Source organism: Hylaeus volcanicus, chromosome 6 (assembly GCF_026283585.1).
Source record: "Hylaeus volcanicus isolate JK05 chromosome 6, UHH_iyHylVolc1.0_haploid, whole genome shotgun sequence".
NCBI lineage: Eukaryota > Metazoa > Arthropoda > Insecta > Hymenoptera > Colletidae > Hylaeus > Hylaeus volcanicus.
This window is the reverse complement of record NC_071981.1, coordinates 19,595,838-19,610,851: the sequence shown is the minus strand read 5'-3', so window position 1 is coordinate 19,610,851 and position 15,014 is coordinate 19,595,838. Positions and strand designations below refer to the sequence as shown.

At 39.0% G+C, this 15,014-nt stretch overlaps 3 protein-coding genes across 8 annotated transcripts in view; all 3 read right to left on the bottom strand.

Annotated features, from left to right (window-relative positions):
- Positions 1-15,014, bottom strand: part of LOC128878088 (hemicentin-1) — a 253,712-nt gene that overhangs the window by 110,978 nt on the left and 127,720 nt on the right. The window lies entirely within an intron of this gene.
- LOC128878100 (uncharacterized) lies at positions 864-3,634 on the bottom strand. Its single transcript, XM_054125988.1, has 10 exons — positions 3,496-3,634; positions 3,138-3,325; positions 2,885-3,010; positions 2,694-2,811; positions 2,288-2,548; positions 2,020-2,136; positions 1,837-1,927; positions 1,596-1,732; positions 1,368-1,500; positions 864-1,098 (listed from the first exon to the last, which is right to left on the bottom strand). The coding sequence occupies exons 5-10, from the start codon at positions 2,392-2,394 to the stop codon at positions 1,045-1,047; spliced, it is 639 nt and encodes a 212-aa protein (XP_053981963.1). The 5' UTR covers positions 2,395-2,548; positions 2,694-2,811; positions 2,885-3,010; positions 3,138-3,325; positions 3,496-3,634; the 3' UTR covers positions 864-1,044.
- LOC128878095 (odorant receptor 67a-like) lies at positions 4,819-7,692 on the bottom strand. Of its 2 annotated transcripts, none has more exons than XM_054125977.1 (10): positions 7,558-7,692; positions 7,199-7,368; positions 6,934-7,059; positions 6,743-6,860; positions 6,327-6,588; positions 6,065-6,181; positions 5,882-5,972; positions 5,641-5,792; positions 5,415-5,547; positions 4,819-5,144 (listed from the first exon to the last, which is right to left on the bottom strand). In XM_054125977.1, the coding sequence occupies exons 1-10, from the start codon at positions 7,568-7,570 to the stop codon at positions 5,091-5,093; spliced, it is 1,236 nt and encodes a 411-aa protein (XP_053981952.1). In that variant the 5' UTR covers positions 7,571-7,692; the 3' UTR covers positions 4,819-5,090. The 2 variants fall into 2 exon arrangements, with proteins under 2 accessions (XP_053981952.1, XP_053981953.1); XM_054125978.1 differs by having other exon boundaries at positions 5,641-5,777.

Genomic DNA, 15,014 nt, shown 5'->3' with positions numbered 1-15,014 from the left:
AGTGCAATTGCATAAAACGCATTTAGCAATTTATCTACGGGTCATGGAATATGTATTCCGCATTTCAGTTCTATTTGCAGTTTGCAGAATTGCTGGAGAAAATTGTGTTTCCTCTAAATTCACTCTGACTCTGTGAATGATGAGTAGAAATGGAAAAAAAAAATGGAACGTATCAAAGGACAGCTGTTCGCATTAAACGAGCGTCCCTTTAAATAATATTGGATCGATCGTCCGCAATTTGATTCGAAAGAATCCGTGTTACTATAATCGGAAAACTATTCTTACCGTACGATACAAACGTGAACTGTCGGTTTTACTTGTTTTCAGTTGTTTCGGAAATTGCCCCACATTTCTGGCATACACACTTCGTGACGAAAGATTCGAAGAATAAGGTGATGCTTTTGTACACTGCAATGATTTACTTTCACGCGGACAGTTGCCGAGCAGTATGCGATGCTCGAGTTCTTCCGGGTTCTGTTGGAAATAAAAATTGTAAAGGGATCTCGGGGTGTTTTCGCTTATCCGATGAAACAGACAAAACAAACCTAGAGCCTTACACTTAACGATATTTTCCTGCTGCGATTTCGTCGAGGAGCGGACCATTCGACTCGCCTCTGGAGTGCGCGCTTTTTCGCAACGAATTATTCACAGACAAAGCGGTACTTTTCAAGAATCGATAGCCGAGATGCTTCTTTAATAATCGTGCGGTCGAGATCGCTTTACGAACAGAGCGAGCTCAACATCTCTAAACCTTAATAATGCGAATTCGAGCAATCCGTGCCTCGTCAGCTATTGATTTGCAGAATGAATAAATCGAGAGGACTAATAATAGTTGGATAAAGTGTAATAATTATATTTGTACGTACACCAAGAATATCATTAAACAGTGTTATTAAAGAGTGTTATTAAGAGTGTCATTAAAATTACTTCTGGATCATAAATTTACTATAGGCTATATAACTACACTACGAAAGAGACGCATGGATGCAATATTTAACTCGTCTGAACCATTACGCGTAGATGCATTCCAGTAGTCACGACGAGCTATTCCCTCAGTGACATCAGCATCGTAAAATACGACATGCACGTTTTGAAAATCTTAAAATTGAAACGCGTTTATTAATAGAGATTACTTGAATTACGAGATATTTGCGAGTATCTATTTCACGTGCACAGGCTGTGTCTGAAATAGTTGATTGAAAAGCTAAAAAATAGAAGTGCAAAATGTCCGTACACCGTAACATGGAGTTAATATCTTTGATGTTACTTTTGACACCTGTCAGTTTTGACACCATTTCTCCTTACTCTGCTCTTATCAACATTGGCCAGCTGTTTCAGAAACATCCTGTGCACGTATGGGTACGTACAATTCCATAGTTCTCTATGTTCAAGTTATACATGCCGCCCGCAGACAGAGTACACGGTATTCCAGACCTCATTTGCATAATGATTAGTAGTTTTTGTATTCTCACCGGTGTCTGGTACCATTCAGAAGTAAACCTGTTACAAGATTCGAAGAACGTTATACTCGAGTCGATTGTTGGAGTAATTGTTATGGATTACTGAATGATTGTTTCTTGGCATCGGAAACATACAGATCCTCTCCTAGTTGCAAACTGTGATCCACGAGCCTTTGCCCTGGCAGACAGGTGAAGAACAAGTGAAACTGTTGCCCCCCAAGGAAGAGGGCAATTCTGAGTGCTTCGGATTTATTGTCTATGTTCATCATCGTCTGATATAAAAATGTATTAATGAAATACTGTGCCACGCTACGGAGGCAGAACCTGCTCTACGTCATTTTCGTATACATCTCATTATTTATAACATTGATCTTACTTGAACAGCTGTCACGCTGATACCGATCATGATGAACCCAATTTGTAACAAGAAACTTCTTCGATTCATATTTTCGAGGAGTTCGTAGAAGCTTCAAACATACGGAGACAATATATTAATGGAAATAAATAACTTGTCCGTTATTCTGTTCTTCTATTTCATTGGTAATTAACGAGTACAAACTGGATTGCTTTCTTGTGGCTCGTCGCGCACTTCCTGAACTGCCGATATATGGCCCTCTCATCGGAGATGCTGTGAATGTCTTCAGAGTTAGTTTTTGTAGCTCGTTTGATCTGGAACCTGGGACGATTACAAGTGCTCAAGTAAACGCAAATTTTTTGAAACATAAATAATGTCAGTGATTTCTGTTGCGTGAAGATTCGGACATTGTTAAAATATTTTATAAGTGCTCAGCTACATGCAGTGTTTAAAGTATTACGTTTATAATTACCCGCATATCGCGAATAATCCACAAGCATGGTGACTTAGAAGCATGTAGAAGGAATCTACGGCTAAAATAATTATAACCACTGTAACCACGGCCAACATCGCGTGCATATATATGGGATAGAAATACTTGTTCTCGTCTACTAAGTAATCGAGTCTATAAGTTGGATTTTCGATCGAGTCTCATTCAATGGTAGAATGACATCAAGAAATATAGGCATCATTGGTAGCACGGCGAAAGTTGATCCGAACGTTAATAAAGTCCCTGAAAAATACGTGGATAACTTTCTTGGATTAAATTTGATTAGTCTACACTAACCCTAAGACCGATATACCCATAGAAACCGAAAAGTTCTTCATAACTTCGTTCCATACTTGTGTGCAAATAAAAATTGTAATAGTAAACCTACTTCTATACAGTAGAGCAACCGTATTTCCTTTACCAGAAACCTTATCTAACACATAAAGTTCATCCGTTTGCCTCAATGACTGCCACTCCTTAACCACAAGGTCGTACATTGCTCGAAACTGTAATATTGGTTATCGTAATTTTGTTCGTTATGTCAGATTTCTTTATCAAATAGAACGACTACATATATACTTGTTCTCTGTTGGCGTTAAGGTTTACGATCTTTGTCGATGCAATCCCTATCGTAACCACGACCGGTACGCATTCCAGGATCCCATCCGTGTCTTTATCGCGGGACGCAGTGGTGATTTTTATAAACTGTCAAATAGAACGTTCAGATTGTAATACGACACCGTTCACTGTTCCGTATATGTTTGTGAGAATAGTACATGGTATCTAGAGTCATAGTCTGGCAACATGTATAACGAAATATTGTTTCACTTACAGTTGGCACCAACAAGCTCGCTAAATTAAATAAATAGAAATAGAGGACAGAATTGCGTATAAGGCTCGTTTGATCTGGATGTTGTCCTACGAGTATCAAATACCTCCTGAGTGCACTGTAATATGGAATTTCTCCGGAAATAATTTTCGAGTCTTCGTTCTTCTGGAACTCTGATAAGTGTAACGAACCTATGTATGATCGATGAAAGCTGTAGTAGATATCAGAAGTAGAGAATAGTTTTGAACACATTTCATGACGACCACGGTTCCGAAGCTTTTCGAGACACAAGTACAAATACGTATCTGTTCGTGGCCAGAATGCAATTCTACGACGTTCACTAAAATACAATAAGTCTCACCTTTCCCAGACATACTCGTAAAATTCACTCTTCGCTATCTCTGTCGATCGTTTCAACGATTCAATATTATACGAACAGATTAATTGCCTGAACGTACCAAACGTGTAAACGAGACTGACAGAGTGTTTTCTGTTTCGTGTTCATGCGAGTAGTATTCACTTTCTCCGTTCTTAGGACGAACGACGTATCCACGCTCGGCTTCATAATTACCGGCTTCAAATATTAACACTTTCCTTTAAGTCGCTTCTTTCGATGCGTCTCACTTGAGTTTCCGAGCCCTATATTTTTCATCTCTGTCTCGAATGTCGTATAATTCGAAATTGATGGCATAATGCATGGCTGTCATGTCACCTAGTCGACGGCAGGAGATAGTTACCATTCGAAGAAATGGATAAAATGAAATTACTGCGTAAGGTATATGGCGATTGTGAAACCTAGAATCTTTCAAGGACTGACAATGTAATAGACGTGTTAATATTAACGTCGCTGTCAATTTGATTGTCAGGGTGAACCTGCAGTGGCGGGGGGAGATTCTTCAATATCGTCCAGTTACCGCGACACTGTTCGTCTCGCCTCTTCTCTGTTCGTTTGTTCTCCACGATTGCGTAGACACCGAAGGCGCGATACTAAATACGTTTACAATTCGATGAGGGCACGATTTTTAGTGGTTACTGCACAGATGTCTTCGCTATCCGATGGCTTTCAAAAATTAAGTGAAAAGTTATTTTATTTGTGAGTATTGAATTACAGTCTACGTACTTTTGGCAATCTATTTGAAATCGACACCCGTGTTTAGAATTACCGTGGTACGTTTGTTTTAGCAAATATGTTATTACTTGGTAACTTGTTATTACTTAAAATAAAAGTCGTGGCGTGTGAAAAAGACAACTACATTTGAATTTCTAATGCGTGCTGGCTGCGGGTGAAATGTAAAAGGCAAGTAAATATGGTTATGCCGAGCGTAATGCAGGGGTAAATTCTCTATCCTCTTGGCGATGTTTTGACATTTTAATCGTATCATCGCTTTTGTCGACGTTTTCTTTTCAATGATACATCATATAACTGGTGAAACCCCACAGTCCTTTCATTTATGCACTTTACAACGCCTCTGTCATGATACGATTAGTGTTAGTGCATGTATATTCATTATTCGGTTGTTTCAAATAAGGTCGCGGACAAAGTGGAGGATGCAACTCTGGTTAAAATTGTGTTGAAACGCAGAGACATCCTTTCGTCGTGCATGTCTATTCTTTTCTTTTGTCGTTTCGAGGGGATAGTCAATCCACGGAGTATTCAAGAAATAATTTTTGAAATTTTAATATATTCCAATAGCTATACATTTTCTGTGCATTTTGGAAAAGTAATAACTCTTTTGTCTCGTACATATACTATAGATACCGTTGCGGAGACGAATAAAACTAACTTTGTTACGTGTTTGACAGTCCAGACTGATGCATCGGTAGGTAGGTCCCACTTGGCCGCAGGTGGCGCTAGCTTCGCATAACTTCTAATACAGAGATGTAGAAATGTAGAATAACTAAATCCTCCAATGTCTCAACCATTACGCGTACATGCATTCCAGTAGTCACGACGAGTTATTCCCTCAGTGACATCAGCATCGTAAAATACGACATGCACGTTTTGAAAATCTTAAAAATGAAACGCGTTTATTAATGGAGATTAACTTGATTTACGAGATATTTACAAGTATCTATTTCACGTGCACAGGCTGTGTCTGAAATAGTTGGTTGGAAAGCTAGAAAATGGAAATGCAACGTGTCAGTACAGCGTAACATGGAGTTAATATCTTTGATGTTACTTTTGACACCTGTCAGTTTTGACACCGGTCCTCCTTACCCTGCTCTTATAAACTTTGGCCAGCTGTTTCAGAAAGATCATATGCACGTATTAGTACGTACCATCCCAAAGTTCTGTATGTTCATGTCATACAAGCCACCCGCAGTCAGCGTACACGGTATGCCAGACCTCATTTGCATAATGATTAGTAGTTTTTGTATTCTCACCGGTGTCCGGTACCATTCAGAATCGTAGCTGTTATAATTCGCAAAACGTTATATTCGACTCGATTGTTGGCGTAATTGTTAGGAATGATTGGATTCTTATTTCTTGCCATTGAAAACATACATATTCTGTGCTAATTGTAAACTGTGATCCACGAGCCTTTGACCAGGCAGACTGTTGAAGAGCAGGTGAAACTGTTGCGCCACGAGGAAAAGGCCAATTCTGAATGCTTCTGCTCTTCGATTCAAGTTCATGACAGTCTGATATATAAAAGTCTTAATGAAACGCTGTGCTACGCCATGGAGGCAGAGCTTGTTGTACCAAATTTTCGTACACTTCTCATTATTAGTAATATTGTTCTTACTTGAACAGATGTGACGCTGATACCGATCATGTTCATCCCAAGTTGTAATAAAAAACTGTTTCGATTCATATCGTCGATGAGTTCGTAAAAGCTTGAAACATACAGAGACAATTTATTAATGGAAATCATTAATTGGTTCGTTATACTATTTTTCTAATTTATTAGTAATTAATGAGTACAAACTGGATTGCTCTCTTATGGCTCATTATGCACTTCTTTAACTGTTGATACATGGCCCTCTTCTCGACGATGTTATGAATATTTTCAGCGGTACTGTTTGTAGCTTGTTTGATCTCATTCCTGCGTTGATTACAAGTGCTCAAGTAAAGGCAAATTGCGTAAATAATGTCAGTGATTTCTGTTGCGTGCAGTTTTCGGATGTTCTTAGAACATTTTATAAGTGAACAGCTACATGCAATGTTTAAAGTATTACGTTTATAAGTACCCGCATATCGCGAATAATCCACAGGCATGGTGACTTAGGACCATATAGAAGGAATCTACAGTTGTAATAATTATAACGATTGTAACCGAAGTCCAAACCGAGTGAAAATATATAGGATAGAAATACTTGTCACCGTTTACCAAGTACTCAAGTCTAAACACTTGCTGTCTTAATCGAGTCTCATTCAATGGTAGAATGACGTCGAGGAATAAAGGCATCATCGGTAGCAGGGCGAAAAATACTAAGAACGTTATTAATGTGCCTGAAAAAACATTAATGATTTTCTTGGATTAAATTTAATTAGTCTACACAAACCTTAAGACAGGATCACTTCCTTTTCTGCATAGTAACCGAAAGGTTCTTCATAATTTTGTTCCATACTTGTACGTAATTAAAAATTGTAATAGTGCACCTACTTCTGTACAGTTGAGCAACCTTACTTCCTTGCCCAGAAATGTCATCTAACACATGAATTTTATCCGTCTGTCTCAATGACCGCCACTCCTCAACCACAAGTTCGTATATTGTTCGAAACTGCAATATTAGTCTTCGTAATTTTGTTCGTTATGTCAGATTCCTTTATTAAATAGGATGACTACATATATACTTGTTCTCTGTTGGCGTTAAGGTTTACTATCTTTATCACAGATACCAGTATCGTGACTAGTATCGGTACACATTCTAGACCCGCATCCATGTCTTTATCACGGAACGAAGTAGTGATTGTTATAAACTGTTAAACAGAACGTTCGTATTTCAATACGACATTGTTCGACACTTAACTCACCGATTCGTATAATTTTGTGAGAATAGTACATGATAGGTAGATTCATAGTCTGGCAACGTGCATAATGAAATACTGTTTCACTTACAGATGGCACCAACAAGCTTATCAAACTAATTAAAAGAATCGTGAGAATAGTCTTGCGGCTAAGATTTGATTGTTGCGGATGTTGTCCTACGAGTATCAAGTACTTCGTGAGTGTACTGTAATACGGGATTTCCCCAGGTATAAAATTCAAGTCGTCGTTCTTCTGAAACACTAATAAAGTGTGACGAACTTATGTATGGTCGATGAAAACTGTAGTAGACATCAGAGATACAGTATAGTTTGAAATACATTTCGCGACGATCACGGTTCCCAAACTTTACCGGATACAAGTATAAACACTTATCTGTTCGTGGCCAGAGTACAATTTTACGATATTCACAAAAATACAATAAGTCTCACCTTTCAAAGACATATTAATAAAATTAACTGTCTCCCAATTTCTGTCGATCGTTTCAACGATTCAATATTATACGAGCAGATTTACTGCCTTTGGAATGCATCAAACATATAAACGAGACTGTCAGAGTTGTTTTCTGTTTCGTGTTCATGCGAGTAGTGTTCAGTTCCTCTTTACGAAGAAATATGTTTCTTTGCGACTTCGGAATACTTTACAAGGATCGTTTTCAAATATTAACAGTTTCTGTTAAGTCGCTCTTCTCGATGGCCCATCGTAGAGTTTCCGAGCCCTGTATTTTTCATCTGTCTCGAATGTCGTATAATTCGAAATTGATGGCATAATGCATGGCTGTCATGTCATCTAGTCGACGGCAGGAGATAGTTACCAGAATATCGAAGAAATGAATAAAATGAAATTACTGCGTAAGGTATATGGCGATTGTGAAACCTAGAATCTTTCAAGGACTGACAATATAATAGACGTGTTAATATTAACGTCGCTGTCAATTTGATTGTCAGGGTGAACCTGCAGTGGCGGGGGGAGATTCTTCAATATCGTCCAGTTACCGCGACACTGTTCGTCTCGCCTCTTCGCTGTTCGTTTGTTCTCCACGATTGCGTAGACACCGAAGGCGCGATACTAAATACGTTTACAATTCGATGAGGGCACGATTTTTAGTGGTTACTGCACATATGTCTTCGCTATCCGATGGCTTTCAAAGATTAAGTGAAAAGTTATTTTATTTGTGAGTGTTGAATTACAGTCTACGTATCTTTTGGCAATCTATTTGAAATCGACACCTGTTTAGAATTACCGTGGTAAGTTTGTTTTAGAAATATGTTATTGTATCTCTAAAATAAAGGTCGCGCCGTGTGAAAAAGACAACTGCATTTGAATTTCTAATGCGTGCTGGCTGCGGGTGAAATGTAAAAGGCAAGTAAATATGGGTATGCCGAGCGTAATGCAGGGGTAAATTCTCTATCCTCTTGGTGATGTTTTGACATTTTAATCGTATCATCGCTTTTGTCGACGTTTTTCTTTGGACGATACTTCATATAACTTGTGAAACTCCACAGTCCTTTCGTTTATGCATTTTAGAACGCCTCTGTCATGATACGATCATTGTAAGTACATATAGATTCATTATTCGATTCTTTCAAATAAGATCTCTTGAAAATGCGAAATGGAACTGCCAAAAAATATCTCTTTTTAATTCTATTTTCTTTGGTTCAACAAAGAAGTACTACTATCATTGGTGATTTTTGCCACCAATAATATAGAAGTTCGCAAACAATTTTTGTTATCGATTTGGCGTACGCTGATGGAAGCTTGACGTTGTCTGGGTTTATTTCAGTCTCTGATATCGAATTATTCAAGTACGAATCGTGTCGAAGTGAACGATTACAGCGGACAGTCGCGTCGCAACAAAATCGTTAAGATAAATTTTAGCGAAGTGCCAGAAATATATTACAATTACGGGGGTGGGACGAGGGGTGTTGGGAATGGCGAGATCGTTACTCAGTCTGGTGTTCCCGGTACTTTATAATCCTCCATTTTCAGTTGCATTACGAGACCGTCGCTTTGTGCACGAAAATTAATCCCATCAGTATTGCTTTCGGCCTGTGTTCCAGATATACGGTTACGTGCCTCTCAAAGGGTCGAACTACGTGCAAGGCACGGAGAAACGCTGGCAGGAGTGAAATATATTTGAAGTTTCGATAAATAGAAAAACTCCGGTTACTCTGGGACGAGTTACAGAGAAACGAAAGCGAACATGAAATATTTCACGTAACACGTGGATGTTAACAAACGTTAATGAGTTTTCCAGGATGCGTTTCATGATATTTAGACTTCCTTGGCCGCGAATTGATTATCTCCAGAATTAAAATAAAGCGATCGATTACGCAAACTCTCAATTCATCGAGCTGATGCATAGTTCACGCATAAAAACAAATTCGCGATAACGGTATAATTTATCGCTTATTGGATTGGCTGACTCGTCACGTAATCGTATTTAATCTCGCGGAGTACCTGTATATGCGATTTGCCATACATTTCGACACTTTAAAAATAAACACTACACCGAGTGCTGCAAACAAGTTTTTATTGGCTTCGCTATCAAATCGACGGCTTTCGTGGAAGCAGACGGAATAAGTGCAAAACAATTGAAGGGAAATTGTTTGTTTTTAACCGGCTGCAATCAAAGGATGATCCTTTCGTATAGCGAGGGAGGGCGTCAATATTTACTCGTGTCTTGCTGCGAATAAAGTCGACGCTTAAGACGCGACACATAAAGGAGACGAGCATGAATTCAACGCGGATTTGGTGTGTGTGTGTGTGTGTGTCTGTGTATGTGCGTTTGCGTGGGTAAGGAGGAAACGAGGCCGCGTATCTGTGCTGATGGCGGGCATGAAAAACGCATCGCGTTTCGCCCGGAAGCGGCACAGAATAAAAGAACAGTACATGTTGACAAACATGCGCATCGTGCCAGCTACTGTTGGAGACGCTTCCAGCGGGCACAACCTGAATTATTCAACGGGCTTATTAATAATTAATACTAACTTTTTTTTTCCAGGTCAAAAAGTAGCGCGGAGGGTTCTCCCGGTCCGGTAACATCGCAACAAAGTGGAGGGTGCGTCTCTGGTTAAAATTTTATTAAAACGCGGATCTACCCTTTCGCCGCGGATGATTTTAACTATGTAAAATCAGAAACTTTGTCCTCTTCTGCTCGGAAAAAAATCCGCGACTCGGATTAAGAGGGTACTTGGATTCTGAGAAGCAATTGTCACAGTAGTATTACCGGAAGTGTGCCGTGTAAGAAATTCTCTTGGACTCCATTGAATGAGTGCTTCTTATTCGAATTGTGACGAATTCCTATTCCATCTGCAAAATTCCATTGCAGATTTGAGGATTGTATCTATCGCGTCTATTCTTTTCTTTTACGCGCTTCGAGGGGATAGTCAATCCACGAAGTATTCAAGATACAATTTTTGAAATTTTAATATATTCCAATAGCTATACATTTTCTGCGCATTTTGGAAAAGTAATAACTCTTTTGTCTCGTACATATACTACAGATACCGTTGCGGAGACGAATAAAAATAACTTTGTTACGTGTTTCTCAGTACAGAATGATGAGCCAGTCGATAGGCGTCGCTTAGCCGCAGGCAGCGCTAGTGTCGTGCATCGTATAACTTCCAGAGCTTTTTTCACGAGAACAGAATAGAACAAGTAAATTCTCCAACGTCGCAACCATTACGCTTTCCAGTAATGACGACGAGTTATTCCCTCAGTGACATCAGCTTCGTAAAATACGAGATGCACGTTTTAAAAATCTTCAAATGAAACGCGTCGATTAATAGAGATTGCTGCACTATAAGTAATATACATATTTACAAGTATCTCTTTCACGTACACCGGCTGTGTCTGAAATAGTCGGTTCAAAAGTGAAGAAATACAAATGCAAAGTGTCAGTTAGCGTAACTACATAGTCGCTATTTCTGTCGATCGTTTCAACGATTCAATATTATACGAGCAGATTTACTGCCTTTGGAATGCACCAAACATATAAACGAGACTGTCAGAGTTGTTTTCTGTTTCGTGTTCATGCGAGTAGTGTTCAGTTCCTCTTTACGAAGAAATATGTTTCTTTGCGACTTTGGAATACTTTACAAGAATCGTAACAAGGATCGTTTTCAAATATTAACAGTTTCTGTTAAGTCGCTCTTCTCGATGGCCCATCGTAGAGTTTCCGAGCCCTGTATTTTTCATCTCTGTCTCGAATGTCGTATAATTCGAAATTGATGGCATAATGCATGGCTGTCATTTCATCTAGTCGACGGCAGGAGATAGTTACCAGAATATCGAAGAAATGGATAAAATGAAATTACTGCGTAAGGTATATGGCGATTGTGAAACCTAGAATCTTTCAAGGACTGACAATGTAATTGACGTGTTAATATTAACGCCGCTGTCAATTTGATTGTTCTGATTTGAGATTCTTCAATATCGTCCAGTTACCGCGACATTTTGGGTCTAGCCGCTTAGCTATGTTTTATGTTCGTTTGCCATGATTGCTTAGACACCGAAGTATGGTCGTAATTTGTCTGTCAGTTTATAAAATTAACATTTATGGAAAATCGTAATGAAACAGTTGAATTCGAACATTCGTTCTGTGAATATTAAGAAACGTGCCCTGCGCAAAGTTGTATTTAGTATTACTTCATAAAGTATTCCCTTACTTCTTTCTTCCGCTAACCACTAGAGTCCCGATGCAAATTATAGTGACTGTGAATAGAAAATTACTAAGTCTACGACACCTGACGCAAACTTTAACGCAGATGCGTCGCATTGATACGACCACGTATGCGTATTATGGCGCATTTGCAATTCCGAAAGTTCGAGTTCTCGCAAGTTTATATAATATGCATCCCGCGACCGCACCCATCTTAAAAGAAAACTTTCCCCGAGGCTGTTTCTAATTTCGTCTGATTCTAGCTCGGAAGAAATTGCGATGCGAACTAACTGATAAAAATTAGTTGACACATAATTCACAAGTACACTATAAATTCTAAGGACAAAGGGCTTTGGAATCCAGGTTGCTTTTACTTTCAATGTGTTATAGGAATTCGGATGACATTCGTCACGAAAGTACATTTGTTAAGTTGTTGACGTATTTTGTTTTTGCGGATAGAAGCGTAGGACACGTTTGGATAGGTTCATTAATATTTTCTTGACACGAGGAAAATTGATGAAGCACTCTCGATTATCTCCGCGACAGGTGGAAAATGTTTCCCGAGATAATTCACGGACCGACGATAACGCGTGATGGTAATCGAGCTTTCCTCTTTTGGGGGGGATAGCGTCTATAAAACACGCCTAATTTTCACGAAACGACACTCGAACAGAGAAACCTCGAGACTTTTTCTGTCTTTTATCGCATTCGTAGTTTAAGAGGCAAGCCGAGCCTGACTGTTTTTCTAATTACAGGTTGACGCTTTCGACTCGTCTCATCTCATCTCTAGGCGCTTTGGCTTTAAAAACCGCGGCTTTACATGTTGCACGAACGAATTCAATTCGATACGCGAATTAATATTTATTATACACGCGTATAAAGTACAAACTAAAGCAATAAAAGCAGCGTTGGCGATACTTGAATTTTTAATTAAATCTAATACAGACTTTTCGTTATTTCGAATATGTGCTGCGTGAAAATTGATAACACCGCCGTTTCCAACCACAAATGGATACTACACTCGATTTCGAGATTACACGTTGAAAATACGCGATTCACTTCTCCCGATACGATCTTCCCCTGTAAAGTCCATTTCCAGATAAAGCTGCGTACAGAAGCTTTACGTTTCAGTTGTCGTGCTAGATTCACGCGAACTCGACATCGATAGGCAAATGGGAAATACAATCATAAGAGACCGCTTTTGAAATAAGGTATACATAAAAAACTAACGTATAATTAGAGGGTAATATTAGCCAGTCTCCATTGCAGATCAATTTCGTTGAAAACGAAACGAACTTTGTATTCGTTTATAGTCGTTCGCTTGAAAAAATAAGTGGGTGTACTCTTTATATAATTAATTCGGTAAAATGTCTATTTCGAAACTGCGAAATGTTGATTCTTGTTCATAGAGATAGAAGCCTCGGTATGGATAACACTGACAATTTCCATTTTTGTGGTTCACGGTAAATCTCCCATTATCCGATATTACTCGACATTTTAACGTTGTCCAATCTCGATTTCCATAAAGAACCAATGCCAGACAACACGGCTGATACGGTGGATACTTTTTCGAACGCGGCGTTATATCAATGTTACGCCCTGTCTGTCTTTTCAATCGTCGACTCCGACACGATGCTTCGATTGACAAAGGACATTCATGTTTTAACCATATCTTTGAACAATTTCATTATCGTGAAACTGTGGCGCATAATTTTTATATAAATTTCGTATCTGTTTTATGTTTCAGATTTTAATACAAGAAAGATTCATGGCGTTGAAATCTACGAATCCAAGGATAAAGTCAAGATATTATGATCCGAATAAAATTGTTGGAATATCGAGATTATTCTTAGAAAATGGTCATTAACGACGTTTCCAAAGGTAAGGCTTCAAAATCATAGTAATTTTTATTCGAAATATTTTTCAACGTTTCTTGGCATTTAAGGGTCACATTAACACGAATCAAATAAAAGGAGAAGAGCAAACTTTTCCCTCGAGTTCCAAACGAGACGAAATTTGAACTTGTAGACATTTCTCCGATAAAATGGTGAAATCAGAATCAAGATTTCGTCCCTTTCCCGTTCTCAGGCAAGACGCGCGGAATCGTCGCTGGAATCAGAAATTTCTCGGGTACAATGGGACAGATTTGCGAATTGATTTCGCGTTAGTCGGATTATAGAGAATCGATGCAATTTCTGATATCAATCGGGCTATTTCCACCTTGTTTTGATTACCTCTGTCCAAGAGGTACGGTCTGCAATTTTCGTGACATCCTGTTGGTACGTGTTCTCCAATATTGACGAGCATGCAATTACCCCTATTGTCTGTTTAATTATAACTGACTAAGCCGTCGGACCGACGTTATTAAAGCTCGAAGATGCATCAAATAAATTTCAACTCCTGAACGACGCGTCTCGCAAACGAGATGAATTTTCGTTAATATTTAACTCTCGAACAGAATAAATTCCGGTTTATTAGTCATTCCCGGGCGAATTTCTTCCGTGAATTGCTTTCGTTGAAGTAGAATTTACTGTTGCGACAATTCACGTTTTAGATGCAATTAAACCTCCTCTGGAAACCGTTAATCTTTCACCAAAGAAGATTGCAGAACGCGTTAAAACTTAAGAGGTCACTTATTTAAATCCCTTCGCATGGTTCATTCTTAATTCGGACGCTATTGAATGGAAATTTAAAGAAAGATTTTGATATTGCCTCGATGGAAACAAAGATGATCAAACGACGCGAGCAAGCAGGACGAACATCCCACAAGCGTCGAGCAGAGAAATTGTCCGCATAGTTGGTACGTTTTCGTGCGACGGCACTTCAATCACATTGTCCCCGTACAATGTGTCGATTGCTCGCCCGCTTTCGGAAATTCTGCAAATCCTGTGACGCGGTTTGTAAGTCAGACAGAATTAGCGCAGATGGTTTGGAAGTAGTCCAATTGCATGGGAGAACATTTCGACCAAAGTTGTAAAGCCTTCGACGCTACAGAGATACGCGACTATCAAAAGTCCCCTGGATGTTTTCGCTTGAGGAAATGTGAATTGCATTACTCGCAGGAAGGTTCCACCTTCTCGATCGTTAAATTTCCAGGGAGTTTGACGTTTAAGACGCATGGACCGCATACGAAATCTGTTTCTGTAACGCAACCAAACCCATTACCATTTCGTTTAATTCCACTCCGCGTTTTATTGGACCTCCGCTCTCTACAATCGATACGAG

Bases quoted from the DNA above. Each gene is read 5' to 3' on its own strand.
- LOC128878095 (XM_054125977.1), bottom strand. The intron at 6,861-6,933 runs GTATATATGTAG...CTAATATTGCAG, and splicing joins TTAACGCCAACAGAGAACAA to TTTCGAACAATATACGAACT. The intron at 5,548-5,640 runs GTATGTTTTCAA...GAATTATAACAG, and splicing joins TTACAATTAGCACAGAATAT to CTACGATTCTGAATGGTACC.
- LOC128878100 (XM_054125988.1), bottom strand. From the start codon at position 2,394: ATGCACGCGATGTTGGCCGTGGTTACAGTGGTTATAATTATTTTAGCC. The intron at 2,137-2,287 runs GTAATTATAAAC...TAATCGTCCCAG, and splicing joins GGATTATTCGCGATATGCGG to GTTCCAGATCAAACGAGCTA. The intron at 1,099-1,367 runs GTACGTACCCAT...TTCAATTTTAAG, and splicing joins ACATAGAGAACTATGGAATT to ATTTTCAAAACGTGCATGTC.